The 26,922-nt window shown below is 49.7% G+C and overlaps 9 protein-coding genes and 4 non-coding genes across 13 annotated transcripts; 5 read left to right on the top strand and 8 right to left on the bottom strand.

The window, feature by feature from the left end:
- The first annotated feature begins 469 nt into the window (after window positions 1-469).
- Window positions 470-1,041, top strand: BO70DRAFT_150964 (uncharacterized protein). Its single transcript, XM_025538208.1, has one exon. The coding sequence runs from the start codon at window positions 657-659 to the stop codon at window positions 996-998; it is 342 nt and encodes a 113-aa protein (XP_025395307.1). The 5' UTR covers window positions 470-656; the 3' UTR covers window positions 999-1,041.
- A 1,075-nt stretch (window positions 1,042-2,116) lies between these two features.
- BO70DRAFT_432651 (aminophospholipid-translocating P4-type ATPase DRS2) lies at window positions 2,117-6,887 on the top strand. Its single transcript, XM_025548342.1, has 3 exons — window positions 2,117-5,459; window positions 5,507-5,810; window positions 5,866-6,887. The coding sequence occupies exons 1-3, from the start codon at window positions 2,536-2,538 to the stop codon at window positions 6,712-6,714; spliced, it is 4,077 nt and encodes a 1,358-aa protein (XP_025395306.1). The 5' UTR covers window positions 2,117-2,535; the 3' UTR covers window positions 6,715-6,887.
- Window positions 6,888-7,231: 344 nt separating this feature from the next.
- Window positions 7,232-9,429, bottom strand: BO70DRAFT_400225 (terminal deoxynucleotidyl transferase; the record flags this gene model as incomplete). The annotated part of the gene is made up of 2 exons (XM_025546906.1): window positions 7,232-8,721; window positions 8,850-9,429. The coding sequence occupies 2 exons, from the start codon at window positions 9,427-9,429 to the stop codon at window positions 7,232-7,234; spliced, it is 2,070 nt and encodes a 689-aa protein (XP_025395305.1).
- A 207-nt stretch (window positions 9,430-9,636) lies between these two features.
- Window positions 9,637-10,497, bottom strand: BO70DRAFT_150828 (DUF1993 domain-containing protein). Its single transcript, XM_025538206.1, has one exon. It carries the CDS (start codon window positions 10,345-10,347, stop codon window positions 9,844-9,846), a length of 504 nt encoding a protein of 167 aa, XP_025395304.1. The 5' UTR covers window positions 10,348-10,497; the 3' UTR covers window positions 9,637-9,843.
- Window positions 10,498-10,984: 487 nt separating this feature from the next.
- Window positions 10,985-13,400, bottom strand: BO70DRAFT_365976 (HoxN/HupN/NixA family nickel/cobalt transporter). Its single transcript, XM_025544208.1, has 7 exons — window positions 12,705-13,400; window positions 12,612-12,622; window positions 12,480-12,552; window positions 12,344-12,429; window positions 12,018-12,296; window positions 11,818-11,963; window positions 10,985-11,759 (listed from the first exon to the last, which is right to left on the bottom strand). The coding sequence occupies exons 1-7, from the start codon at window positions 12,930-12,932 to the stop codon at window positions 11,173-11,175; spliced, it is 1,410 nt and encodes a 469-aa protein (XP_025395303.1). The 5' UTR covers window positions 12,933-13,400; the 3' UTR covers window positions 10,985-11,172.
- A 563-nt stretch (window positions 13,401-13,963) lies between these two features.
- Window positions 13,964-15,408, bottom strand: BO70DRAFT_365974 (uncharacterized protein). The gene has a single exon (XM_025544207.1). The coding sequence runs from the start codon at window positions 15,235-15,237 to the stop codon at window positions 14,281-14,283; it is 957 nt and encodes a 318-aa protein (XP_025395302.1). The 5' UTR covers window positions 15,238-15,408; the 3' UTR covers window positions 13,964-14,280.
- A 1,741-nt stretch (window positions 15,409-17,149) lies between these two features.
- BO70DRAFT_t286 lies at window positions 17,150-17,223 on the bottom strand. The gene has a single exon. It is a non-coding gene; the product is annotated as a tRNA-Val (tRNA).
- A 380-nt stretch (window positions 17,224-17,603) lies between these two features.
- Window positions 17,604-17,945, bottom strand: BO70DRAFT_255339 (DUF3632 domain-containing protein; the record flags this gene model as incomplete). The annotated part of the gene is made up of 1 exon (XM_025538840.1): window positions 17,604-17,945. A coding segment is annotated over one exon (342 nt), but the record flags the coding sequence as incomplete, so codon positions are not given.
- Window positions 17,946-18,930: 985 nt separating this feature from the next.
- On the top strand, window positions 18,931-19,514 carry BO70DRAFT_400221 (uncharacterized protein; the record flags this gene model as incomplete). Its single annotated transcript, XM_025546905.1, has 3 exons — window positions 18,931-18,971; window positions 19,093-19,130; window positions 19,192-19,514. The coding sequence occupies 3 exons, from the start codon at window positions 18,931-18,933 to the stop codon at window positions 19,512-19,514; spliced, it is 402 nt and encodes a 133-aa protein (XP_025395300.1).
- An 894-nt stretch (window positions 19,515-20,408) lies between these two features.
- Window positions 20,409-20,482, bottom strand: BO70DRAFT_t285. Its single transcript has one exon. It is a non-coding gene; the product is annotated as a tRNA-Val (tRNA).
- Window positions 20,483-21,521: 1,039 nt separating this feature from the next.
- BO70DRAFT_t287 lies at window positions 21,522-21,595 on the top strand. Its single transcript has one exon. It is a non-coding gene; the product is annotated as a tRNA-Val (tRNA).
- Window positions 21,596-23,756: 2,161 nt separating this feature from the next.
- BO70DRAFT_t284 lies at window positions 23,757-23,830 on the bottom strand. The gene has a single exon. It is a non-coding gene; the product is annotated as a tRNA-Val (tRNA).
- An 852-nt stretch (window positions 23,831-24,682) lies between these two features.
- BO70DRAFT_344665 (uncharacterized protein) lies at window positions 24,683-26,922 on the top strand (the record flags this gene model as incomplete). Its single annotated transcript, XM_025541466.1, has 3 exons — window positions 24,683-25,653; window positions 26,258-26,569; window positions 26,653-26,922. Coding segments are annotated over exons 1-3 (1,159 nt in total), but the record flags the coding sequence as incomplete, so codon positions are not given.

Here is a 26,922-nt window from a genome sequence, read left to right as displayed (position 1 = left end):
CGCCCACCTGTCTTCCTCGTTCATCCGGTCCTTCGAATCGGCTCCGACCTCAAGATCCACCCCGGGCGGGAGTTCCCTTCCTAAACTTCCTAGAGGATCCGCCGGTGGATCAGTCGTTCAACCAGCCACTGGAATCGCGCCATGCAAACAAGCGAACAGCAGTAGTCAGGAGTTGGTGGAGATGACGGCTCACCGTTCACCGTCCAGTCCGGCCACGATGCTGTTTCAGCGAAACTCCCGAAGCCGGTCCCTTCCTTTCGCCTTTTCTCCAAAATTCCGGTGACACCTTCTGTTGTTTCCAAAGTGGGGAACACAGCTGGAGGGCTAACTGTCACATCTGCCGATGGCAGAACTGGTTGTCAACCGAGGATGTGCCAACTAACGGAGCTGTGGGAGAAAAGGCTGTCTCTTACATCCTGAAACGCCCCAACATCTGCACTATCATGGGTTCGTGTTTATCTTTTGGGGGGGCTCAGGCGCCTCATGAGACTATTCCCACACAAATGCGAGTTCCGTTGTCATTTATCTTGCCAGAAACAACCCATGCTAGTCATGAATTGGATCTAGCGGCATTTACCACAAGATTGGGGGTTCTTCGCCACCACAACATCTTCTGAACGGATTTCCCTGTCGAAAAACACCTCTGCGCATCTCTTATGTTCTACCCCAACGGAATTGGCATACTTGGAACTAACACAGTTCTCAATGTCCAGGTTGTTTACAGAGTGGCTTGGAATGTATTTGCAACTTACACCGGCCTTATCTCTGACTGTGGCACCTATCAATCGCTCTCCGACCGGGTCCGTCTCTTCCCCGTTTCGTCCAAACGAAGGCGTTTCCACAATGTCTGGCCCGTGCCTAGCGGAGGTAATATATATACAACACCGGTTGGAGATCAAGAAGCTCTACTCCGTAAAGCTCGGAGGTTTTGTATTCAGGCAGGAAATGTTACAAAGGTTCAAGATAAGGCTATGACGCGTGGAACGAAGGCTACATAAATGGAAGATCAGACCCGGTTATCACGGAGACCCCTTTTGCCTTACCAGCTACATTGATGGGGCTGGCGTTACCCCGGAAAAAAGGGTTACATGTTGACAAAGTTTACATTTCCGGAGACCACTTCTTCGTGGTTAATTGGTCCAGAGAAGGTTTCCGGAGAATTATTCCGAGCCAAGAGGAGAGACAGATGCGCACGCTTGGAGCTCCCTTCATCCCGTCTCAGTGGATAACTGACTTTAACTATTGAGGACATTTCTAGTGGCTGCCAGCTGCTGGTACATACAGTTTGGTCCATACAACTGTCCTGGAATACTGGCCATACTCAGTCTTGTCAGCTGACGGGGCGATCCAACTTTGGGCTTTTGCCTTGTGAGACTGGCAAGACATTTGGGCAGGAGGTCTTGGATAGCCAGCCCCACTGACAAATTCCAGTTTCAGAGCCATTTAATTGAGCCTTTCAAACAGGATGGGTTGACTATGTGCACACGTGATGTATATTGATGTGCATAATGGTAAGAGTAGAGATTGGAGCCAACATCGAACCTGATGCGTACCGTCTCGGGATACCATGCGGCTACACTGTCATTTGCTGAATGTCTCTTACCATGCTCGTGGGAGAATGAAGGATATGATGGCTACTAGAAATAGGAAAGAGAAAGAGTAAGCAGTCCTACAAACCGTGGCGCAGTTCGCGGCTCTCTTGGTGTGGGTATTGGATCCGTGTGGAAGACAATGGAAGTGATAATAGTAGCATACCCTAAGTTACGAGCACATTTTTCTGGCTATTCCCTATTTAAGTTTACTCTGTATGGACAGTTAGCGTGTAGCTTGTGTCTGACCTGTTCCTGTACCCTGCCTCAGGTATCTGCAGGCATTCATGAGGCATCCGCGCGACACCAATAAGGCATCAATCAGGCCATCGAGCACGAGTCGTACGGGGTAACGTAATTACGTCAATACATCACAACACCAAACCCAGACAGGCAAATCTAACCTCATCAGGCGACGAGTCATACCGTCACGGGTCATCCTCTCCATCATCTGCCAAAACTGCCAGCCCAGCAGCTTCCCCCCATTTCCCTTCCCTCCTCCCCCATCATTACATTTGACAGGATCACTGCAGTGGCCTAGATTACTCTGAAACAGTTTCAGATGGACCGGGTCAGACCGTTCCCACCTTTCTCGTGGGCAACCCAACAACAACCCGCACTCTCCTCTGGTTCCCTCGCACCTCTCTTCTGATCGGTCCGACAAAGAATCGTGTTGGCCCCAGCCACTGGCGGTGATCCAACGCTAACTCTGATTAGCCTCGACGCCTTTGCGCAGCACCTCTCGACCTCCAGGCAGTCAGAATTTCTCCCTCCATTTCGCCCTCCTCCCCACCTCCCCGTTGCTGACTATCACCGCTCGGTCGCTGGACCAGTTTCTTGTATCTTTTGATCGCGTTCTTCCTCCACCGTCCTCGGTGTCCCTCTACTCCGTCCTATCCCGGCCGATCAATGCTCCAGGGGCATCTGTTTGTCCGCCCCAAGCGTCATGGCCAGCGGTAGGCCTCCCGGACTTCATCCAGCCGCTGGCCACAATGATGAACTGCTGCTGGATGAGTCGGCTCCCATGTACAACACGGGGCAACGCCCTCCCGTCAACGATGACCATCTACTGCAACAGTACGACATCGACGACTCCGACCACCCCCCTCAACAACCGCGTCCCTCGGTTTCCTACGACCAGTTTGTCGGCGGACAGGTGCCGCCGCACTCCGGCGCCCATGCGACGACCGCGCATCCCCCGGCTCAGCCCGGGGGCTACATGACCGATCCCTACGCAGGAGCCGATATGTCTCGCGCCTACTCGCAAACCTCCGGGTTGAGCAACTACCACCGCTACTCGCTCGATGACGAATTCGACGATGACCGCTCAATGCACGGGTACTACGACCTCGACTACCAGGATGACCATCACATACAGTCCGACAGCCGCGTCCGGCAGGCGAAGGAGCGAAACAGCATACTGGGCCTGGGAGGCGGCTTGGTGGGCAGAGCCAAGCACATGCTAGGCATGGCCCCCGAATACTCGGAGATGGATCTCCCCCTGACGGAGTCGGGAGCGAGAGCTGCGCGGTTGGACAGTGTGGATGGAGGCGCGACTGGGCCCCCGAAACGATCCCAAAAGTCGGATTTCAAGTTCGGGTTTGGTCGCAGAAAGGTCGATCCATCCACCCTCGGACCGCGCATGATCGTTCTGAACAACCCGCCCGCCAACGCGGTGCACAAGTTCGTCGACAACCACGTCTCAACTGCCAAGTACAATGTCGTCACCTTCGTCCCGAAATTCCTCTACGAACAATTCTCCAAATACGCCAACCTGTTCTTCCTCTTCACCGCCGTCCTTCAGCAGATTCCGAACGTGTCCCCGACGAATCGTTATACTACCATTGCTCCATTGTTGGTTGTGTTGTTTGTCTCCGCTATCAAGGAATTGGTTGAGGATTATAAACGAAGAGCGTCGGATAAGGGATTGAACAACTCCAAGACCCAGGTTCTGAAGGGCTCCGGATTCCATGACACCAAGTGGATTGATGTGGCTGTCGGAGATATTGTGCGTGTCGAATCGGAGCAACCGTTTCCGGCTGATATGGTTCTTCTGGCGTCTTCGGAGCCTGAGGGATTGTGCTATATCGAAACTGCCAACCTGGACGGAGAAACGAACTTGAAGATTAAGCAAGCGATTCCGGAAACTGCGCATTTGGTGAGCCCTGCGGACCTCAGTCGGTTAACCGGACGTGTCCGATCCGAGCAGCCAAACAGCAGTCTATACACTTATGAGGCGACTGTGACCATGCAGGCCGGCGGAGGTGAAAAAGAACTGCCTTTGGCACCGGACCAGCTTCTCCTTCGTGGTGCGACTCTCAGAAACACGCCCTGGGTTCATGGCATTGTTGTTTTCACCGGCCACGAGACGAAGTTAATGCGGAATGCGACGGCGACACCGATCAAACGGACTGCTGTGGAGCGAATGGTCAACATCCAGATCCTCATGCTGGTTGGCATTCTTATCGCGCTTGCTGTCATCAGCTCTGTTGGTGACTTGATAATTCGCCAGACCGAGGCTAGTAAGCTCACGTACCTGGACTACGGCACTACGCATCCGGTCAAACAGTTCGTCCTCGACTTGTTCACCTATTGGGTCCTCTATTCGAACCTTGTCCCTATCTCGCTTTTCGTGACGATTGAAATTGTCAAGTATGCGCAGGCATTCTTGATCAATTCCGATCTTGATATTTACTACGATAAGACAGATACCCCGGCGACATGCAGGACATCCTCCTTAGTTGAAGAGTTGGGCCAGATTGAGTACATCTTTTCTGACAAAACAGGAACCTTGACCTGCAACATGATGGAGTTCAAGCAGTGCTCAATCGCCGGTATTCAATACGGCGAGGATATTCCTGAGGACCGGCGCGCTACAGTTGAAGATGGGGCGGAAGTAGGCATTCATGACTTCAAGAAGCTTAGGGAGAACTTACAATCCCACCCATCGGCTGGCGCTATTCATCACTTCCTCACGCTTCTTGCCACGTGCCACACTGTTATTCCGGAAAGGTCCGACAAGGAGCCTGGGAAGATCAAGTACCAAGCCGCGTCTCCCGACGAAGGCGCTCTTGTCGAGGGTGCTGCGTCTTTAGGGTATTGCTTCTCTAACCGGAGACCTCGTTCTGTGATCTTCACCGTAGGCGACCAAGACTACGAATACGAATTGCTGGCAGTCTGCGAATTCAATTCTACAAGAAAGCGGATGTCAACAATTTTTCGCTGCCCTGATGGGAAGATTCGTATATACGTCAAAGGTGCGGACACTGTCATTATGGAACGCCTCAACCCCGACAATCCTACTGTCGAGGCAACCCTGCAGCACCTGGAAGACTACGCTTCGGAAGGTCTTCGGACGCTCTGTCTGGCCATGCGTGAGGTCCCCGAGGATGAGTTCCAGCAGTGGTACCAGATCTACGACAAGGCTGCGACAACCGTCGGCGGAAACCGTGCTGACGAGCTCGACAAGGCCTCGGAGCTTATCGAAAAGGACTTTTATCTCCTGGGAGCCACAGCCATTGAGGATCGTCTGCAGGATGGTGTGCCGGACACCATTCATACCCTCCAGACGGCCGGAATCAAGATCTGGGTGTTGACCGGTGACAGACAAGAAACCGCCATCAACATCGGAATGTCGTGCAAGCTCATCTCTGAAGACATGACGCTGTTGATTGTCAACGAGGAAACCGCCGAGGCCACCCGCGACAACTTAGCCAAGAAGCTTCAAGCTGTTCAAAGTCAGGGTACATCCGGTGAAATCGAGGCATTGGCTCTGGTAATTGATGGTAAATCATTGACTTTCGCTCTTGAAAAGGACATGGAAAAGCTGTTTTTAGACCTGGCTGTCTCGTGCAAGGCCGTGGTGTGCTGGTAAGTGATCATATCGTTTTTTCGAGGGCCCAACTAACAAATTATAGTCGTGTTTCTCCACTTCAAAAAGCCCTCGTCGTCAAGCTTGTCAAACGCCATCTCAAGTCGCTACTTCTAGCTATTGGAGATGGCGCCAATGACGTGTCTATGATCCAGGCCGCCCACGTTGGTGTCGGTATCAGCGGTGTCGAAGGTTTACAGGCCGCCCGGTCTGCGGATGTTTCCATTGCTCAATTCCGCTACCTGCGGAAGCTTCTACTCGTGCATGGTGCATGGAACTACCACCGGATCAGTCGCGTCATTCTGTATTCTTTCTACAAAAATATCGCGCTTTGTATGACACAGTTCTGGGTCAGTCCTTACCTGAAGCCTCAGGCATTGATATTCCCGCTAACAATGCATAAAGTACTCTTTCCAAAACGCTTTCTCTGGTGAAGTCATCTACGAATCGTGGACCCTTTCCTACTACAACGTCTTCTTCACCGTGCTTCCTCCCTTCGTCATGGGTATCTGTGACCAGTTCATTTCCGCTCGATTGTTGGACCGCTATCCCCAGCTGTACCAGCTGGGACAGAAGGGCGTGTTCTTCAAGCGACACAGTTTCTGGTCGTGGGTCTTCAACGGGTTCTACCATTCTCTCGTGCTTTACATTGTCTCTGAGCTGTTGTTCCTCTGGGACGGTCCTCTAGCAGATGGTAAAACATCAGGTCACTGGGTCTGGGCGGAGACGCTGTACACCGCCGCCTTGGCCACGGTGCTCGGGAAAGCGGCCTTGATATCCAACATCTGGACCAAGTACACGTTCATCGCGATCCCGGGGTCGCTGATGATCTGGCTGATATTCCTCCCGGCCTACGGTTACGCGGCACCGGCGATCGGCTTTTCGCAGGAGTACTACGGCACGATCCCCGTGGTCTTCAGGGACCCCACGTTCTACCTGATGGCCATCATTCTCCCCTTCATCTGTCTCCTCCGCGACTACGCCTGGAAATACACCAAGCGCATGTACTACCCGCAGCACTACCACCACGTGCAGGAGATCCAGAAGTACAACGTACAGGACTACCGTCCGCGCATGGAGCAGTTCCAGAAGGCGATCCGCAAGGTGCGCCAGGTCCAGCGCATGCGGAAACAGCGCGGCTACGCATTCAGTCAGGCCGACGAGGGCGGACAGATGAGGGTTGTGAATGCTTACGATACCACGAGGGGAAGAGGACGATACGGTGAAATGACCAGTTCCAGGGCTCTGGTATAATGATGATTGATTGACTAACTGACTGACTTGACGGATTGAAATGGAACTGAATTGAAATCTTGCGTGTATTTTCTCTCCCTTTTTCTTCTTCTTCTCTCATTCGCTTCTCTGTAATTCTTATCTGCCCCCTCCCCCCTCCCCCCTCCCCTGTCTCATCGTGGTCCTTGCATCGGTCGAACCTGCCTTGCATTTGCTGGCGAGGAATGAAGTCCATTTCTTTATTGCTTCTTGGAGGCTGGCTGGCTTGGTCCTTGCTTTTTTTTTTCTTTTATATATGTTCTCGATGAGTCAATGTGAACTGAACCAATGCCGATTTGGTCTTTGTTGTTGAGTTTTGGTGTGGTGTGGTAGATGGTTCATTAATAAGTGCTACTAATTAATGACCTCATGACGGATAAGTAGGTAATTTTCATCCATAAATCTCAACCCTTATGCCAACCTCCTAGAAAGCTATACTATACTATATACATACTAGATACCCAAAGGAAAAGAAGCATGACAAGCAGCATCATCATCATCATCGAGTACACCTCTCCTCCGGCCTCCTCCATCCCACCCCCAATCCCTCCATGGCCAACCTCTCCCTCTCCTCCCACGTCTGGCCCGCGCCCTCCAAATCCACCACCTTCCCCCCTGTCCCCCTCTCCCTCACCCCACTCGAATCAAACTTCCACCCCCGCGTCTTCTTCACATACCGCCGAAGATCGCGCTCGAACGTCGTGTCCCCCGTCCACCCCAGCACCGCACACCCGACCGTCCGCCACGGCGAAACAATAATATCTACCCGCCGGTGCGGGTTCGGGTTGCGTTTTCGTTTCTGGTGCTGCGCTTCTTCTCCTTCTTCTTCTTCCTCCTCTTCCTCTTTCTTTCCCTTCGCCTTCTCCTTCTTCCTCTTCTCATCATTGTCACCATCATCACCGTCATATCCCCCAGAACCAGCCTCATCCGACTCGTCGTTACGATCATGACCACAACCAGACTCATCATGGTCAAGCTCATGATCATCAAAATCCGGATCTTGCCACACAACCAACGCCTTATCCAACGTATCGAACCCCTCTCTGGTCCCTGCATCGCTGCCCCCATGGTACGGTAACGTCTGCTGATCACGACGCGAATTCATCATATTCAGCGCAAGCGTGTGCGTGATCCAGCCCTCGGACTCTAGGCTCGCGACCACATCCTCGATCAGGTTCTTGGTTACGCTGTCGGATGGGTGCGTGAGGATTAGGTCCACGTCTTTGCAGAGTGGCTTTCCGCGACGGTAGCCGCCTACGATTGCGCATTGGATGGGTTGGGTTTTGGTTTGGGTGTTGGGGGATGGGGATGGGGATGTGGTTGGGGGTAGAGCTTGAGGTTGAGATTGAGAGGGAGAGGGAGAGGCAGAATAAGGACGAACAAGGTTCGCATGCCGGGCAACAACCTCTGCAATCCTCTCAATCTCCCCCCTAGGAATTCCAGTCAAAAACTCATCATAATATTTCAGCCCGATCTGCTGCACGCGAGAGAGACGCGTCCACGCATGTTCCACCAAATCGTCGAGAGTCGTCCACCCATGCGTGTGCAGGAACGAGTGTGCGGTTTTCGGGCCCACGCCCCAGATATTGGTGAAGGATGCGAGGGTGCGCAGTGTGGAGTTGGTGGTGAGTTCTGTGGCGGCGGCGAGGGTGCGAGTCGGCGAGTGCAGGAATTCGTGGAATAGGTGCGCGGTTTTGGTGTCGCAGCCTGGCAGGGTGAGGATTTCGGAGGCTGAGCGGAGAGGGTAGGGATAGGCCGCGATGGCGGCGATGGAGGTGCTGTAGGCGCGGACTCCGATTTCGTCGAGTGTGAGTTCGCGGATTTTGCGGATGGAGAGGAGTTGGGTGATGAAGGCGGAGTTTGGGGAGGGGGGCTGGAGGGGCGTCGAGCGGAGGCAGGCGTAGATGGTGTTGTTGGTTACCCAGGTTGGGGGGGTAGGGGGGGTGGAGGGTGATGGGGTTGTGAGGGGGGTTGTTTGGAGGTGGTTGGCTTGGTGTGGTGGTGGTGAGGTCTCGCTGGTGGTGGTGATTGTAGGGCGGCGTCTTGCTTTGCGCGTTGGATGATGTCGGTTGATTTGATCGTGGTGGTGGTGGCAGTTGGCAGCGGGTTAGCTGGACGGGGGATGTGGCGTGCCTGGTATATAGTATATGGTTTGATGGGGAGGAGCTCTTGTGCTTTGAGGCATTGGTGCAGCCATTCGAGCTTGACGACGCTGATTGTGTCCGATGACGCTATTGGCGGTTGCGAGACTGTCGTAGGTGAGGTTTTAAGATGTCGAGAGGGATCATGTCGACTCATCATTCCATCTTCTTCATCTTCTGTTTCCGTGCTGAGGTCAATAATCTCGGCCTCTCCGGCAGATATCTCTGGTTTCTTCGGTACATCGACACGCCGCCGCTTCGTTGGCGGTTCGCGTCCACTGATAGGGATGGGGATGGGGATCGTTTCAGTCCAGACACCGCGGGAGCGCAGTTCCAGCGCTGCTCGCTTCTCCTGACTGATTTTCCCCAGTACCAGTCTGGCTTCGGATATGTCGTAGGTCAGACGTGCGTTTCTCTTAACCAGGTCCTCTTCTATCTCGTGTAGAGATTCCAGACTGAGATGAGTCGGGAGGACAAATATAGGCGGGAAAGATGAGAAGTCGGGACAGGCTTCCCCCTCATCCTGTGCAGGAGAGCCGGCTGTATATTCGGACATGGCCACGCTATACTCATCGGGCGATATACTATAGTTATCATTGAGCGTCTCTAAAGAATTATTGCCATCATGCTAGACAGCTAGGAAGACCAGACATTGTTGTCGACGAATGTATACGAGCAAACAGGAAGGCTGCAGAGGTTTTCACTCCGAAATATCAATTGCACGGCGTCATCCACGGGTGCCCTCCCCGCCAAAGTCAAGACTGCGATGGAACGACGTCAGAGAGTTACTTATTATGTACAGACCAAAGGAGGATGCCGACGCCAAGCCACGGGCCGCCGAGTCGCCGACACGAGCCGACACGTGTTCTGGTCATGAACATGAATGAACATGAACCAGCAACCAACCCAATATCAATATCTGGTTGACGCATATCCTAGTATAAATAACCCATAACCCGATGCCCATCCTTTACTGAGGAAAGAACCCAGCATAGTAGTCCCCCTTCCCCAGCGGAACCCCCTCCTTCCGCAAAATGCCATACGCAGTGGTAAGATGGAAGTAGATATTGGGCAAGACAACAGTATGAGCATATGCAGCACCGGCCATCTGCACCTCGATCTTGGGGCCCAGCTGCGTAGTCTCCGCTATCTCGCTGCGCTGGTTGACGACGTCCTTGTCGGCCTCGCGGAGCGCTTTCTGCACCGTCTCAATACGCTCGTAAGATTCCGCAAACGACGCGGGGCTGCCGCCGAAGGCCACCGGGTCGCGACCAGTCAGTCGGGCGACGAGGTTCTCGGAGAATTGCGTCGCGATGCGGATTTGGTCGGTCAGTGGGTACATGTCCTCGTGGAGACGGGCCTCGAGCAGTTTGTTGGCGTCGGGGCGTTGCTCGGCTTGGTGTAGGATGTGGGATAAGGTCTGGAGGAGGGATTGGACTACCGGGATTGTTCCGTCGTAGAATGTGTGAGGCATGATGGTGGTGGTATATAGGTAGTAGGTAGGTACAGTAGGTAGGTTGGGGTAGGTGTTTTGGAAGTTGGATGGAGATGTGAAACTTGAGGACAAGCAGGCCTGGTTCTTTTAAGTTGGAGATGCTACGTGTCCTTACAATTCAACTGGAGCAGGAAGGCTTGCAGTTATATAATTGGGAGACTTTCTTGGTCTAACTTGGTGAAGTTAGGTGGGAGGAATACTAATACGGGGCCAATCTGCACAAGGCGATCCTGTAAGGCTTGGACGGGTCAATTGTGACAGGAATGGTTTCAACTCGTGTTCGTTTTGCATGAGTGGAAATGACGTGATATTTAGGTCCATATTGTCAGATTCCATGCATTTTCAGTCTATATTCCCCTCATTTGGACGAACTTAATATCCTTCAAACTATTGATGTTGGCAAGTTCGCGCGAGTCGCACTGACGTCACTCTACTCCTGTTCTGCCTGAGGCAGCCAGCCAATGGAGGGGAGGACCCCTCATCTAGCCGGCGTTTTCCGGTAGTCGCGGGATTTCCCGACGTTGCGATCGGGCGCAAGACTGTAGAAGCAAAGCAGCATATTACTTCATCAACACAAAGGTTATCCGATAAATACAGCAAAAAGGCTAACATTGATCTGTCTATCTTTTAAGTCCACATACTTGCTGGAAAGAAAGCCCAAACTTTTGTATATCATCGAAATATCAAGGGCTACCCAGCGTATATTCGTAAATGCTAAGCTGCATCCGTCCATCGTTATATCTTCAAGAATACCCTTTGGCACAATCAGCGGTGTAGATAAGCAACGCCTCAAATAGCTTCAGCTTATCGTGAGGGCCCGTCCACAGGTTCTACCGTAAGAGACGTACTCCCCTTACCCGCAGCAGCGCCATAACTGACCGTAGGCGCGGTGGTGCTTTCCTCGTCCAATATCGGCGTATCTGGTCTCGCTGCAGGAGGCTCGTCGCGATAGCCTTCAACATCCGTGACAATCGTTCTGCCATGCCTTCTGGCAATCCATCTTCTCCAGGGTTTATATGCAACCACGCTGAGGCTGCCGATGATAATGAAGCAGCCGCAGATGCCACCACCAATGGCGTCATAGTAGTCTCCGGCCACCTGCACGCCATCCCAAAACTTGCCCGTGGGGCTGGCAACATTCAAAACCAGAGTGAGCACCTGGATAACGCCGATGACTATGGCCACCATCACTGTCAGGCATGTCAAGACGATGGAGTAGTAGAGAAACGCCACGGGGTCGCGGTGGTTTTTTGATGGCTCAACCTCCTGATCGTCCATAAGGAGTGCTGTGGATGATGTGTCATCTTTGGGTGGGAGAAAGTTGGTCGCAGGTTGAACGTAGAGAGAGAGCATTAGTGCTCCATCAGTCGTGTCAAGGAGGCACATTCCCGCTGCATGAGCGTTAGCTGACTGGGAAGATGCACTACATGTCTTGGACCGTCAACTTACCCGTAAAAAGGACAGGAAAGATCAGGATGATCCAAAAGTCGGTGCCCTTTGCAGCCTCGACAGAAGAAATTCCAAGGAGTGCAATCTCAGAGGACGTGTCAAAGCCAAGGCCAAAGAGGATTCCGAGCGGATACATTTTCCAGGGTCTGTGGTTTTATCAGTATGGTGCTTCTGGTTTGTACGCTAGCGGGCTGTCTCACCTATCAATCAGCTTGAACATGCGTTTTAGCACCGAGAACAGCACGCCGCCTCCCTCGATCTTCCAGATCTCATCTTCATGGCCTTCCGGAAGATGCAGCACCTTCTGCATCTGCTTATAGAGCTTATACAATATATACGCATTCATAAGCCCCAGTAAGATCAAGAAAGCGGCGCTGACTGAGGTGCCGATGATACCACCGATGGTGCTGAAACTGTCAAAGCGATCGGAGATGGCCGCAGCCGTGGCTGCGACGACGATTGACGTGATGATCACAATTCTGGTAGGTCTTAACAGCGAATCTCGTTGCATGGTTCAGAAACTTACGTCGAATGTCCTAGAGAGAAGAATGTTCCCACAGTGACGGGCTTTTGGCCCGTTGCAATCAATCTTCGGGTCATCAAGTCGATGGCCTAAGGAAATCAATCAGGACAGCTTCTTAATACAAATATCAATCGCCTACCGAGATATGGTCCGCGTCAAACGCATGTCTCAACCCGAGAGTGTAAGAAAGCACGGCATTGGACACTAAAGATCTAGAGGAGGTCAGCCACCTAGGAGGGGCCCTTGGTTTTATATCACAAGAAATACATACGGGTAATAGCTCTGAAGAAAACTGTCAGTCAGGCCACGGACCTAATGATCAAGGTAACCACAAGATTGGAAAGTATTCTGACAATGAACATACAAGCACAATTCCTGCAGCAATCCACACCACGACATTGACAAATGCAATGAACAAGATAATGGCAATAGCCGGTAGAGGAACCTTCTTAATCCCCGGCAAGCTACCATGGGATTTTTCTGCCTTTTTGATGAACGTCTTGAGCCTCCATTTGCTTTTCGGGGCGTCATTGTGGTCGTTCCCCGTCGGGTCCTGGGCCGGATCGGAGTTGGGAGGGGTTGAGTCCCGCATGGTTGAGGGGTATGGCAGTCTATCCTGTATCTATCTCGATTTTGTTTCCCAACTCGGCCTTCCACTGTCCACGGATGACCCAGGATCGAATGGCGGATTTATCTCCAATGAGTGTGTGCGCCGTCAATCTCCCAAATAGCGGCGTCGGGTGTGGAGGGAGGGGAAAAGTTGATAACGCGGGCATGCGATAAGAAATTTAGACGGTCGAATTATCAACGCCAATATCCATGGATCCGAGTCGACTACCTTGGAGACCGGACCTGAGAAATTTGTTACGTATCTGAAGGCTGATCGGTCGACGGTTGAAGTGGATCTTCTCGCTTCCCCACAGGGTCTTGTTGCATTGCAGGATTCGGGCGTCGGGGAGGCCCGGGGTTGGGGGATGTTGATGCTTCTGGAGATTTTTCTTGCCATGCGAGTAACTAAAAAAAAAAAGATGCAAAAACCTGCATTCGGAGGCCGTCTGAGATCAGCTCGACATGTTCTCTTCTTCCTTGCAGGAGTGTTGCAGCGGTGCAGCGAAGCAAACAGTGACGCCAGCTCCACGTGACTCCCCGTTATCTGCAAGCGGAGGGCGCCGACGCAACTCCAACGCCCCTCCAACAACTCTCCTCTACTTGTATCAACCCTGGTAATCTAGGTGATGATTAGTAAGATAAGATAATAAAGATCTGATTCTATAATACTGCTGCACAAGCAGGTAGAATATATGGATATAAAATTAGATAAAAATAAAATATATATAATATAATACAGAAGTAGCCGAGGGATAGGATAATAGTAACAGGCCGAGATTAGATCAACGGAGCGGCGGAATCCAAGGCCACCACTGGGCCAAGCCCTCCTTCCAATCCAATATGTCAAACCCAGTATCATTCAGTATCATTCAGTATCATGCCTACTTAGGTGTCTGGACACCTTTTCAGCCGAGTGGTCTTTTTGGTCTGTCAGAATGACAGGCCAATTGGGAGATACCCATTCCCGATTTTTTTCAACCCCGTGGGTCGTTCCCATAGAGCCATGCCCCCCTAGCGAGTGGTCACTACGCCCAGTTGGCCAATTTGCCGACATCGCTCGGATAACTCCACTCAACCGGCTATGGCTGGCGGGTCCGATGAAGGGTGGGGTGTTCAGCATTCCGAGGTTGGGAGCTGGGACCTGATCGTGTCGGTTAGCATATCCGGTGTATCATGTTGGTTGCCAGTCAGCCTTACCCTGAAGTTTCAAAATGTGAGGGCATTCCGATTGCGAGATTGTTTGCAATAGCCGTGCATTGTGCCAGGCCCGTGGGACCTTTCGGGGAAATTTTGTCACCGCTTGACATCAACCAAGCGATAAAACTAGTCGTTCACGCCGCAGCCATGACAGTGGGTGACGGAGTCCATTTCGTCACGGTCGCCTTTGCCGTGGGCAAGTCGGTTTTGAGCATATTCCACTCATTCCGAGTGATAGGGGTGACATCCGATGCGGACAGTGGGGTCTTCGGTCCGCGTTTGGTCGGCATCATGTATCTCGTCGGAGGAGGGTTCTGGCGACGAGCTGCCCGCGCCGCGCGAAGCGGTGACTTCCGAAGAGAATGCTCAGCCTTTGGTCGAGGAGGGACGATGATACCCTCTTGCTTGTATTCCTTCTGGAAAGAGGTGGCCACCCGGGTCAGAAGGTCGTCGGGTACATTTAGCTGCTCATAGACGCGGTGGAAGAAGGCCCTGCTGAATGGACGGCCATGGAAGTCTTGGATGGTGCGGTGGAGGAGTTGTGCGCAGGATGAGATGTATGATTCTTCGGGGAATGTTCCTCGCTGGGAGAGGATGCATAGTCTGCGCTTGAAGGTGTAGATGCGATCCAAGTTCAACAGAGTCAGGCCTTCCCGGCTGAAGATCACTTCGTTTTGCATGATCGACTGCTGGATCAGGTAGTCGTGGGCTTGACGCTCGTACTGGCTGCGGTTGAGGGCATCGGTCCAGCTTTGGCCCAGAGAGAATTTGCTGGCCCCCTTGGCTACTGTGCGGTACATAATCCGCCAAGCCGTTGCATCCAGGGGGGTGATTGGAATGACAATGAGGTCGGACGGTTTCCCTGTCGGGTAGGGCTTCCCACGACCGACGAGGAGAGTGACGTGCATCATCTTTTGCTCCAACTTCAAAGAAATGTATTCAAGCGCGGGAAGTATGGAAGGAGTCAATGTCTCTGAATCGAAGTTGAACGTAGGAGACAGAGGAGAAGAGATGATCTCGCTTGTGAGACTGCGAGTGGGGGAGCTCGGCACATAGACGCCCGTGGGGCGAGGCAGACGCATGACACCCATGGTGGTAAGTATAGGGGTGAGAAGAATATCTGATCAACAATAGAAGAAACCAAAATGGCTGTGGTCAAACCACTAAACCCCAGAGATGCTGGCAGTTGTGATGGTGAGAAACACGGAGGGGAAAGGTGCCTCGTCGGAAGGAAAGATGGTGGTAATAAATCTTTCATCGGCCCAAGTCAGACTCCAAAAGAGGGGTAAGCCTGGTGATGGAATGACACCAAATCTTTTTGATCAACACTCTGTAAATTAGTGCTGTACCACCCCCTCCTTGGTCTATTTTGGGATTTCTAAGGATAGGAAATCACCCGGCTCGGAGCGCACGCCGGCCAGTCAATGCCGCAGGCCGGAATCCGGGGGGGTGGAACCCAATGGGCGGATCGATATAAATAACATTAAGCGCCCGCGGTGTGCTGTGTAATGGGCTCGTGCAGGCACTTATGCAGGTTGAGCACCGTGCATGGAAGCTGACTGGTGGACTAAATCATTTTAGCATCAATTAGCTCGGTTCAGGTCAGGCCAGGTACCCAGTACGAAGCACATCCTCCATCCCAGGTCACATCGAAGACCCTCCAAGGCTGACTCCAGCAACGGTTGAAATATCCTAATAGCAACATCATCATTTTCCAACATAGGTATACTCATAACCAACACCGCCTCGGCTCTGAGTTTTCCTCGTATTCAGTCCCATCTTCTATCCAGCATTTCGCCCACCCATTCATCCATGCATCCAACCCCCCCCCCCCCCTCCTTCTAGCCGCCCTCATACTCGCACAGCGCTCCGATAATCACGCGCCATAAATCTCCGAGGCCTGTACTACCTGTTCAGCTGGCCCCCACCTGATAAGGACGTGCAGGAACTATTGATATCCTGCAGACGCAAGGCGGTATCATCCCCCCTCTGAGAGGCGGCTTCCAGAATGGCGTTGTGATAGTTCCATTACCCCGCCTAAGGCTGCCCACGGGCATGATAAGTTCCTTGGCAGGATTGGTCGGGAGTGTGCCATGTGTACTTACTGTCGTGGAAGGATTCACGAACCTCCATGTGGACTGACGACGCTGCCACCCACCGTAGCCGACGGGCGTGATTGCATTTGATAGCGCGGGCTTGGGGCTCTCGGGTCCTGAGGCCGTTCCACTAGGCCCGTGGAATTACCGCCGGGGGGGTCGTCGCTTGCATTAGACAGTCAATAGTTCCATTCTAGCTGCATAGGTTGACGTCCTCGGGATGTCATGGTCGGGGAAGTGGGCGTTGGAACCGGGGTGATTAGCCGTTGGGTTGATAGCTGTGATTCCATCGCGGATGCACGGATGGGCTAATCTGGAGACAGCCTTCTTTAATCACGGCGTTCTTTGTCCGCTTGTTTATCTTATCCGGGCTTCAGGGGTCTAGATTTGACCGCTAGCTGAGTTCCAGTGGGTCGGCAGACAGACCGAAGCCTAATGCTTATGGCGATCCGGTCGGATTCCTCTGGGCGCCGTTTATCCGACTATTTCTGAAGGGTTGTAAGAAGAGTGCTGAACTTTTGGTGAGGGTCACTCAAGAGGCCGATCCCCATATCTAAGTAGTAGGGGTTACTCAGTCCACTCGTCGGTTTTTTTCGTGCTGGCGTTCTGGTAGAGAGAGTCATTCTGCTATTCCGTTTCTACGGCGGATCCCCCTTGGTACAATGCGAAAGAGGCTCCGGACATTAGCAAAATAAGTGCCGCGAGGCTGGCAAGGCTGGCCTGGATATCCGTAGTGCTGGCAGGGAAGGATTAGAGCTAGAGCTACCTGCATACATCGAGCCAGCCACCATCGGGCGCAGATAAGAAAGAAAGACGATGTCTGCCCCAACTACCACCGGAATGAATACCTTAGAAGGAATTCGCACGCTAGAAGCTTCGGGAGCAAAAAGAGAAAATTCAAAAACAATGACCAGACTGGGGCTCGATCCCAGGACCTTATCGGTGTTAACGATACGTGATAACCAACTACACCATCCGGCCAATTTGTTGAAAAACTCCTCCCTTTAATGCTTTATACGCCAGGTTTAACTCTGAGATCGAAAAAGTGTGGTTGATCGAGAGGTGGACCATGGAAAGCTGGCCGGAGAGAGATCTGGCTCCCCTAAGTAATGTTGTTGAAGTAAGTATTGTATCGTTGGCCAACATGATAGGTGAATGGACAAAAGATAAAATAAATAGTTCACGGAGCGAACATCATGAGAGTGCATACCAATGCTAACAACCCTTTCAGAATACGATACATCATAAAAAGTCTCCTCTAAAATATCATACTTCTCTCGAATGCATCCATCAAAATTTCCGCCTTCCTGGCGACCTGCCTGCATTCTTCGCCCATGCCACTGCTTTCTTCTGCAGCCGGCTTGAAACCATTTTTTCCAGAATTGCCACCCCTGCAAGGAGAACGAGTGGTCACCAAAGTATAACAGTCCGGGCTGCCAGCCCTGCATATCCTGATGTGGGTCAGGGCAAATAATGTGTTTGAAAAGCTCTTGTCCATCCCAAAGAATGTACTGAGCGGCAGCAATAATATGTTGATCCTTCATGCCCTCGAATGAGGAATCCCCGGGCTCGGGCCTTTCCTCGAATGCATCGCGCATTGTCCAGATGGCGAAGTCGGGGTAATGGCGTCTAATGTGGGTGGAGCCCTCGTGGGCAAATAACGCATTCATATTTGGCCATTCTTCAGGTTCCTCTTCACCTGGACCTACGCTCATGATGTCAGTTAGGCTATGGATATCTCGAACAAGTTCAATGCGCTGGCTGACCAGTGCATGATTCTGTTAGAGATTCCTTGAAACTCTGGCAGCGTATATATAATCCCTGTATTACTGTGTCTGCTGACAGAAAATTATATTGGATCTTCAAACTTAACATACATCTGTACCCGGTCCACTTGTAAGCTTAGGCGAGCGCGAAAGCTCGGGCAAGTTTGATATGAGACGGGCGATGGTATGGTATCTGCTGTGCAAGTTCCAGAATAACCTCACCAACATCGTAAACCTTTGTTGACAAAGTATGGTCTGGTATAAGCGGCAGAATCGATTGGATTGTTGATTCAAGTGACAATTCTGTGTTTGGATGGAGATAATCTTCAAGGATGTGAAAAATCTTTCTATCACTGTACTCGGTGATTCCGGCGGTTTGATATGCGTAGCTCCCATGGCTGGACTCTCTCTCTGCTGGTGAGCGCGTAGTTACGTTTAGATCTTTGACAGCCTGATCCTGGGTCTCTAGGCTCTCAAGCTTTGGCTTTCATGATAACATAGCAAAAATGGAGGGTTGGAGTGTAATAATGATTAAGCAGGCATGTTCAAAGTTGGGCGGGTGAGCGGGGAACAGAAATCTAAAATAAGCGATCAATTCACTGTCAAGGTCGGCTTCTAACCGCCCTTTAAGTCTCAGGCCAGCATTGGATGCCCCAGGAATGACACTTGCCGCCGAGACTGTGTCATGGATTTGGACATTCTTCCAATCAGTCATGAAACTAGTGAAGCCCTGTCATACGGGTTTATCAACCGCCCGTTCTTTGGGTGACACTCGATCTCAGGACCTCACAGCCAGTCTGTCGACCTTTCCAATAGGACGAGCACTTTTTACAAGGTTATCGCGCGGGTATTATACCCTATATTCTAATCGGAGTTTTCTGTGTTATTTTTGGATCATCCCACTGCTTTTACATGGATGGACATGGGCTACAGAGGTATTAATACCGAGCAAAAGGGCAGCGTGTAAGTCTATTCCCATCCGCTTTGCCTTGCATTTTTCTTAGACATTTGTACCACTCTTGCGCTTCTGTTTAAGACACACCTTTCATAATGTGCTTTTCTGATTGATCCCAATCACCACCAGTACCATCGCAGCCAGTAGAGAGGACAGCGAGGCGGCGAGTACAGAGACATCGGACTGAGTCTGAGCCAATTGGAGATCGTCCAGTAGACCCGCGTCCAGTGAAGGTTAACTTCTCATCCGAGAGTAACTCGTCATCTTCTAATGTATTGTATCTTCAGGCCTACCAAGTCAATCGACCCGTGAAGCCCCCGGTGCCGAACATGCCAAATATCCATCAGATCCGCCTTCGTTCCAGTGTTAAGGCAGTGGAGCAGCTGAGGACGATGGGTATCGAGCCCTACTTCCACTGGGTGCCTGGCCACGAGGGTATAAAGGGCAATGAGAAGACCGACGTCGCGGCCAAAGAGGCGGCGGAGAGCATGAAGGTGCCCGAAGAGGATACTGTCCAACTCGCCGCGGCTGTCAAATATATTGCGCGCTAGCTGACAACTGATAAGTAGAAGAAGTAATGAAAATAATTAATAATAGCAAAGTCTATATAACAGCTAATGCCGGGTCTGATAAAAAGGATACAGGATCTATATCAGGAATTAGTCAAGCTATAATATACTATATGCATTTAGATATAAACAGGGAGAATTAGCTTGAATTACTTTCTCTTTAAGATGAAGATAAAAATGTTGAATTACTGCGGGTAAAAGAGAGACTTCTAAATATTAAGATATATTTACTAGAGTACTTAAAATATAAGAGTCTTAAACAAAAATCCGGAAAGTAACAGATCAGGGTTCAAAAGAGCCCAAGAAATTTATAGATCCCGCATCTTTGGCATGTCTACTTGAATTGTAGTTGATATACTATCATTTTCCCAGGCATATATATATGTCAAATATCCCAAGCCCTATTATATGGCTCCCTCTGTTGCTCTTTTCTCTTTGACTCTACTTGGTCTCTTTGATCTATACTTCTCTCGTTTCATGATGTTCTATGCATTTTTTTGGGGCTTGGTGAATCTCTGTCTCTCGTATAGCCTGTAGATCTGTTTATAGCAGCTGCTGCCTTTCTATTTGAAGTATGGACAACTTCTGATTATGAAAGTCACGGATGTAGTAAATTATATCTTGCTGACTATGCCTCCATGGAGGGGAAAGTGACACCGAACACCTAGCCATGGCCGTCTACCACCATCAGCCTACGCCATTTTCAAGGTGATCGGGGTGGTAGAGACAATGATTGGGGTTTGTTTAAAATCAAGTTGTCTGTAGTGAAGCTCAAAAAAAAAGATGTCCATTACATCCAAATCCACTCCGTACCAACAGAGACCGTTGCCGGCCACTACTGGACTTGTGGGTCCAGGATGAACGGGAAACAAAAAATGACCAGACTGGGGCTCGATCCCAGGACCTTATCGGTGTTAACGATACGTGATAACCAACTACACCATCCGGCCAATTTGTTGAAACATGCCTCATTTTAATGCTATATTATCAGCAACAACTGTGCCCAACATCAACATGGAGCTAGACAAGCCTACTTCGACATCTTGCCGCGCCGGCATGCTTGCTATACTATTGGACCACTGCATTAAGTCCTTCTTTTGTTCTTTCATAAGGAAAAAACAAATTCCAGTATCAGCACTCCTGGATGTATCATTTTACAATCCATTCTGTGTTGAAAAAGGGTTGTGTTTATTATAGTACTGCTTCAAGTTTGTTCTCTTTGTCCGACAGGATATATATATCAACTCCAATACTCGAAGCCACGGGTATTCTCACATCCTGCACCACCAATATAGCAAAGACATACAATGTCATCACCGAATCCAGTAGATTCAGCACACAAAACACAGAGCGGCTTGCTCAAGTTGATTATCACACCAGTTCCATAATGTCAGATGAACAAAGTGTTGAATGTCCCGGAGACAAAACTTTCAGCCAAAAATGCCCACCAGATTGCATTCATATTATTACGGAGTACTACCCTTGGTCCAAAACCTTGTCTGCCTAGTTATATATAGAAAAAAAACGAGCTTAATGGGGATTTTATTTAACAATGCGCGGTATGTCTTCCTGAAGCTACGGCTGTTTCTTTTGTCGGCATAATTCTGCAGTCAGCCAATTTATGCTATCCCAGTCATCTCCATGATTCCTTGGCGCACCGCTTTATCCCGAACCACCCACTTAAGTACATATTATTATTGAGTTTCGGAACCAAACCAACCCACGGTCGAGTTGAAGCAAGATGGGCAGATTATTCTGCAGAATACCCCGTATTATGCATCAAAATCTAACCCAGGACCAGGAAATATATTATTACTCATTGTGTCACGGTCGTCCGCGATCCCGATTTCCGCGAACAATAAGATAGCAACTACAGAGATCCAACAACCTTAATTTTCCGATTGCCATACATCACGATGACGGCGATCGAACCTCTTCCAAATAGCCTTAGATTATGTAATCAAAAGCAGAGGCGTTTTTCAACAAGTAGGCCGGATGGTGTAGTTGGTTATCACGTATCGTTAACACCGATAAGGTCCTGGGATCGAGCCCCAGTCTGGTCATTTCTTTTTTGGTTTTTCATGGTTTTGGGATTTCTCCTGGAGTACCATTTTTACTCTTTTTTTTTTGGTTCCCCCCTCTCTCGCGACTTTTCGCGTGGCAGCCCTTATTCACTTCTGTGCCGGATCAATCCGGTTGGATGGATGACTAACTGAATTCACAAACAATATTACGGCTCGGCTTGCCATACCTGCCGTGATGATGGTAGGGGTATCTCTGGACACAGCAGTTTTCAGTGCCTTTTGATGGGCAAGGAGATGCTCCACAGGGGAATGCTCAATTCCTGTGACAAAGAATCTAGGACGATGAAAGACCACTCACCTACTGTTCCCTCTATGGAGCGGAGGAACTCTCACGGGAGGGACGGCATTCTGTCGAGAGAAAGTAGGATGCCACCGAAATCTTTTAGTGACAATATTGCGGATGACTCGATGTCGCTTGCTTTTTCTCGAGTGGCAGTTTTGCTGGAAGTTGCCTTTCGGCGGCTGCGCTATCGATCGCAGTTGCTTCTGGGGGCAATGAGAATGATACCAACAAACAAATCCTCTGAAGTAGGTTTTCGAGGTGGTGAAAGCAATACCAAGACTGTTTGGTTTCAAAGCAGAAAAGACAATAATTCAAGGCGTTAGCCTTAAGTTTGACGCGGTCTCTCATAGCGTTGGTATGATGATAATGTCTTTGTTGGGAACTTGCAGATATCTTGATGCTTCTATTAAAGGCTCGGAAACAGCATACCGGGGTTCAGACAGAGATCTGAAGGTCCCTTCAATGAGGAGATAGTCGCTTTTATTACCGTTACTGCCATCATGTGGAATTACCTCAAGTGGCATGGACATCAGCAGTAGGTGGCTGCCTGCAGAGGACATTTTAGAAGGCTACTGTCTTTTCTAGGACCGTGAGGTTTTTTAAATACTAGAGCTGCTGAACCCTGGTAGTTTTTTCACATCCCAGAGCTTACCTTCCTATGCTCGGGGGCCATAATCCGCCCTGTTCTCTTGACTCCCTTAACCCTTTCTCGTTACATCGGGTAAGCTGTATCTCTATATCGTCTACTATCACTTCCTCTATCTTGCGTACACCACGTGGGTAGCGGAAAGATGGTCGCCCAGAGCACTCTACTATATTGGCTGTTGTTGTACAGCAGTGTGGGTCCTCTATCAGCTAGCCATGCAAGAGGAGCCATCAAATGGAACGGAGATGGAGCAGAACAAGCCATGGCATCCGAGCGTGTAGGTGCAGATTGGGATAATCTATTTTAGAAAAAGGGTAGGATGGCATGGTTTTACCCATAACCATCATAGTCCCAGACGCTATAGAATCGGAGTCAGCGTCCGACATCGTGACTGCTGCAGGATTGAGCATAGAGGTACCGGGGCTGGAATCACTTGCGGCATGTAAGATCGCCTATTAGCTAATATGGCATGCCTAATGGGGGCAATATTTCGGTTCCTGAAGGAGGACGCCGGGTTGTGTCATATCTAACATGTGGCAGTATATAATCCAGATATATTATACTATATACTTTGGGAAATAGCACGCTCGCTTGTGCTTTCAATTGTGTGTACTACTCTGAGAATTATCTATTACTATAATTGTAAATGCAAAAGAGTGTCGAATCCCTACTAGTAGGAGATTCGGTCCAAGTGGAAACAGTAGAAAGTGCCCAGCGGGGTATGAACAGACATAGGGCGAGGCGAGCAAATGCATACGGTGCAGGTCTGCATTCGAATGCTCAGGCCTCAGATTATTTCTCACCTATCTTGTCCTCACCTGGGTCTTCGGTCTGTAAGTTGCTGTTCATGATAGAAGTGTATCTTGAACGGTATTTTAACTGAGGCATAGTAAAAGTCGAATTTGTGATCTTACAATTGAATATCGGGGAAATTCGAGAGGGCAAAAGTCAAAGGGAAAAAAATGAAAGTAAGTCAAATAGCAAAATATGACAATTATGTGGCCTCCCCCAAACCCCTTGTATCCCATTGTCTAAGAGAATGAGGGAATACAAATGATGAGCAGTTGGTCCATAACGGGAACTAAGATGCGCGGGCAAAAAGAAAGCTTTGCTCATCAAGTGACAGAGCAATTGAGCTGTGATTCTAACCAGTATATTCATATTTTCCCTAGATTTAAAATACTCGGCCAAAAATTTAATAGGCAAAAAAATGACCAGACTGGGGCTCGATCCCAGGACCTTATCGGTGTTAACGATACGTGATAACCAACTACACCATCCGGCCAATTTGATGACAGGATGCTTCATGTTTGACATTATAAGGATAATCGTAACATTTTAAGACTACACACTACAACCGTGCATTAGAGGCGGAAATTATGTACACAGTAGATGGAGATCAATGTAGCCAACATGCGAGTAATAAATAGTGTGGATATGTGGATACCCCACTGCGTCCTTATCGCAGGGATAATGAATCGCGCGGGCCACTTTAACTGAGGTTACCAATCAATGCGTGTTTTCGATGCCAGATGGGATGCAGCTTGACGATTACCCCATATAGTGATAAACAATGTACATCATTAGCAGCTTCATGATTACCCCATGCAGAGACATATGTTGTAGATCATTTATGTCATATGAGTATTCCACTGAGCCATAACTTGCGGGATGGTATTAGAAAAAACCAGGTAGTGTGAGTTGCACATCTCGGTGTATATGGTTCTATGACTATTTCCTTGAACAGGCTTGTAGCGAATACTACAAGTCCTTGTATAACATGCAAGTACATCAGTTACCACAATGCTTGTACTTACTGGATGTTATGCTATCAGTAAAGGTACTGATCTAGATACTTATTTGTGTGTTTTAATTTTAAACCAGTACCCTGAACTTCATAGTAGGCCGCTGGCGGAAGTTACCGCGAGGTTGTGGCCAGTTGTGGCCAGTTGTGGCTAGTTGTGACCAGTTGCATAACAGTTCCTAATAGTTGCTGACTAAAATAAATAGTAAGCATCCCTATTATACTGTATATAATAGTTATTACACTATTTTGAAACTATATTTAAGAAAACAACAAGAAAGTAACTGTTTGAAGCTTATTTTATAATTATTTATTATTATTAAAAGCTTATTACTTTTCTATTTCTAATCTATCTACAAATAATTATATTACTATTTCTTTTTTTTTATAGTAAGTAAGTTCTCCACAGGTTATTCACTGAATCACTGTTACCTTACTGTCAATTCACTGTCAATTTACTATCAATTCACTGTTACTTCACTCTCTTCTTATATATATTACATCTTTCTCTCTTCTCATTCTCTCACTCTTTCTCTTCTCTACATCACTCTCTTAAGTTGTTTCTGTCACTTCCTCCCTCCCTCTCTCTCAATCTTTTACTATCTCTCTCCTTTACACTTCTTCTTCACAACTAGACCGTCATGGAGAAGGCTACCAGCATCAAAATGGCAGAAACGCCCGAAACGCCCGAAGAAACAGTCATCCATTGGTCGAGAGGTGAGCTGAAATGCTTTTGCAGACGACGCAAGGAGACAGTACTAATATGGAAGAAATAGGTAACAAACACAGCTTAGAACCCTCCTCTGCAAGCAACAATACAGCAGAGGTGACAGCGGCACAGGAGCTGGCCAAGAAAGGCAAAAGGGGACTGCTGGAGTTACTGAAACTCAATTCCGAAGACGACTGGAGGGAGTGGTTAGTGTCAGACTTAGTCAAACCGTACTGGCTAGAACTTTGGGACTATCTGGCGAAAAACCCGACTGCTAAGCAGAAGCGCGGAGCCGGGCTGGCCCGGATCCAGGAGCTAATAATTAAAGGAGAAGCACGGGGCGTCGCGAAATACAGCCGTCGCCATGTCGAGAAAACCGGATGGGATCTTAACGAACACCTCGCATACTTCGTCCATAATGTGAGATCGGAAAACACGCACAGACGGGGGGGAGTGTTCTTTCAGAAGAACCTCCCTGAGAACATCATGGACACGGCAATATGGACTTTGAAGAACATTCTCATACAGATGCATAGCCCGTCGCAAATAAATAAGCCAAGTGGCGGAAAGGCGATTTTCGGGGAGACCCTGCCAGGTAAGAATTCGGGAGCATTCTGGAAAAGGCTTTCACAGCTGACTCCAGTGATCAAAAAAAATGATAGAGTACAAATCCATCAAAGTGCACAACACTAGGGCGCAGCAAGCGGCCAAGGCAGGGGCTGATTCCGCAGCTAAGAGCAAGGCGGACCCGAAGGAGGTACAAGAACCAGAGTCAGATGGAGAATCATCGCTGTCATCACTTGCAGACACAACCGAAGATGAGTTCCCGGGTCCGTTGGGGGCACAGCAACCACGGACCCAAGTCTGGGAGCACGAGCCGTTGAGTGACCGACAAAGGCTGATCCTCAAACGGCAGTCGGAGACCTTTGATCTTAAAGATCCGTTTTGGGCCTATGCTCGCATAGAAGCCGCCCTGCAGTTATCAGGCCCTCAAACCATAGCACAGGCAGAGGAGATGGTCGCGACTGCTGAGAGTGCTGAAAGTGTGGAAACTGATGATGTCAGTGATACCACACCAAGAAAACCCAAGCGCGTCAAGAAAGCAGTGGATATGAGGAAAATGCTGGACAACCGCGTTTTCGAGTCAAGCGCATACCAGACCGCAGAGAATCTCCAGTGGTCGTTTGATACCAGTACAGATGCAAATGATCTGCTCATCCAACCAACATTGGAGGATTATGAGAGGATCTCGATGCATGAAAAGTGGCTAGACGCCCAGGAGTACCAATTCGATAATCACGAGGAGGCCTGCAGGAACCTGGGTATTGTTGATAAGGCGAACCCCCGAATAAAGGGCATGCAGCGCGGGCAAGAGCTGAAATTTTGGCAGCCGGTCTGCATCAATCGTGTGGCTGAAATCATGAGACTCGATTTGCTGCGTGGCGCCATCATTGCTGATGTTGTCGGCGTTGGTAAGACTTGGGAGGCCGTTGCATTCCTCTTGCATGTGAGTATTCTTCCAGAGATCGGCAGAAGGCTTTTGCAGCTGACACAATATAGCAACTAAACAAATTTAAGCACAAACATGCTGCAGCTGAGCAAGACAAGACAGAGCCTCCAGAGGGCCGTCCTGTGATTATTATTGTCCCACCCCATCTCATCGACCAGTGGATGGACGAGATAATGTCGATAACTGAGGAATTTCAGGTGTTGCTCTACTATGGTGATGCCCGCCGCCAGGTGGGAAGCTATATCAAAGACAAGCTGACAAAAAAGCACGAGATCTTCAAAGGCGGGCTCGAGAGTGCACGTACTATTGTGGTAACCTCATACCAGACATGGGAGGCACGCCATGGCCCCAAGC

The sequence above is a fragment of the Aspergillus heteromorphus genome (assembly GCF_003184545.1).
Source record: "Aspergillus heteromorphus CBS 117.55 chromosome Unknown BO70scaffold_35, whole genome shotgun sequence".
Taxonomy (NCBI): Eukaryota; Fungi; Ascomycota; class Eurotiomycetes; order Eurotiales; family Aspergillaceae; genus Aspergillus; species Aspergillus heteromorphus.
Note: the sequence above shows the minus strand (reverse complement) of the source record. Positions and strands in the feature narration are given on the sequence as shown.

Bases quoted from the DNA above. Each gene is read 5' to 3' on its own strand.
- BO70DRAFT_432651 (XM_025548342.1), top strand. From the start codon at position 2,536: ATGGCCAGCGGTAGGCCTCCCGGACTTCATCCAGCCGCTGGCCACAAT. The intron at 5,460-5,506 runs GTAAGTGATCAT...AACAAATTATAG, and splicing joins TGCAAGGCCGTGGTGTGCTG to TCGTGTTTCTCCACTTCAAA. The intron at 5,811-5,865 runs GTCAGTCCTTAC...CAATGCATAAAG, and splicing joins TTTGTATGACACAGTTCTGG to TACTCTTTCCAAAACGCTTT.
- BO70DRAFT_365974 (XM_025544207.1), bottom strand. From the start codon at position 15,237: ATGGGTGTCATGCGTCTGCCTCGCCCCACGGGCGTCTATGTGCCGAGC.
- BO70DRAFT_365976 (XM_025544208.1), bottom strand. From the start codon at position 12,932: ATGCGGGACTCAACCCCTCCCAACTCCGATCCGGCCCAGGACCCGACG. The intron at 12,430-12,479 runs GTAGGCGATTGA...TGATTTCCTTAG, and splicing joins TTGACGCGGACCATATCTCG to GCCATCGACTTGATGACCCG. The intron at 11,964-12,017 runs GTGAGACAGCCC...ATAAAACCACAG, and splicing joins ATGTTCAAGCTGATTGATAG to ACCCTGGAAAATGTATCCGC.
- BO70DRAFT_150964 (XM_025538208.1), top strand. From the start codon at position 657: ATGTTCTACCCCAACGGAATTGGCATACTTGGAACTAACACAGTTCTC.
- BO70DRAFT_150828 (XM_025538206.1), bottom strand. From the start codon at position 10,347: ATGCCTCACACATTCTACGACGGAACAATCCCGGTAGTCCAATCCCTC.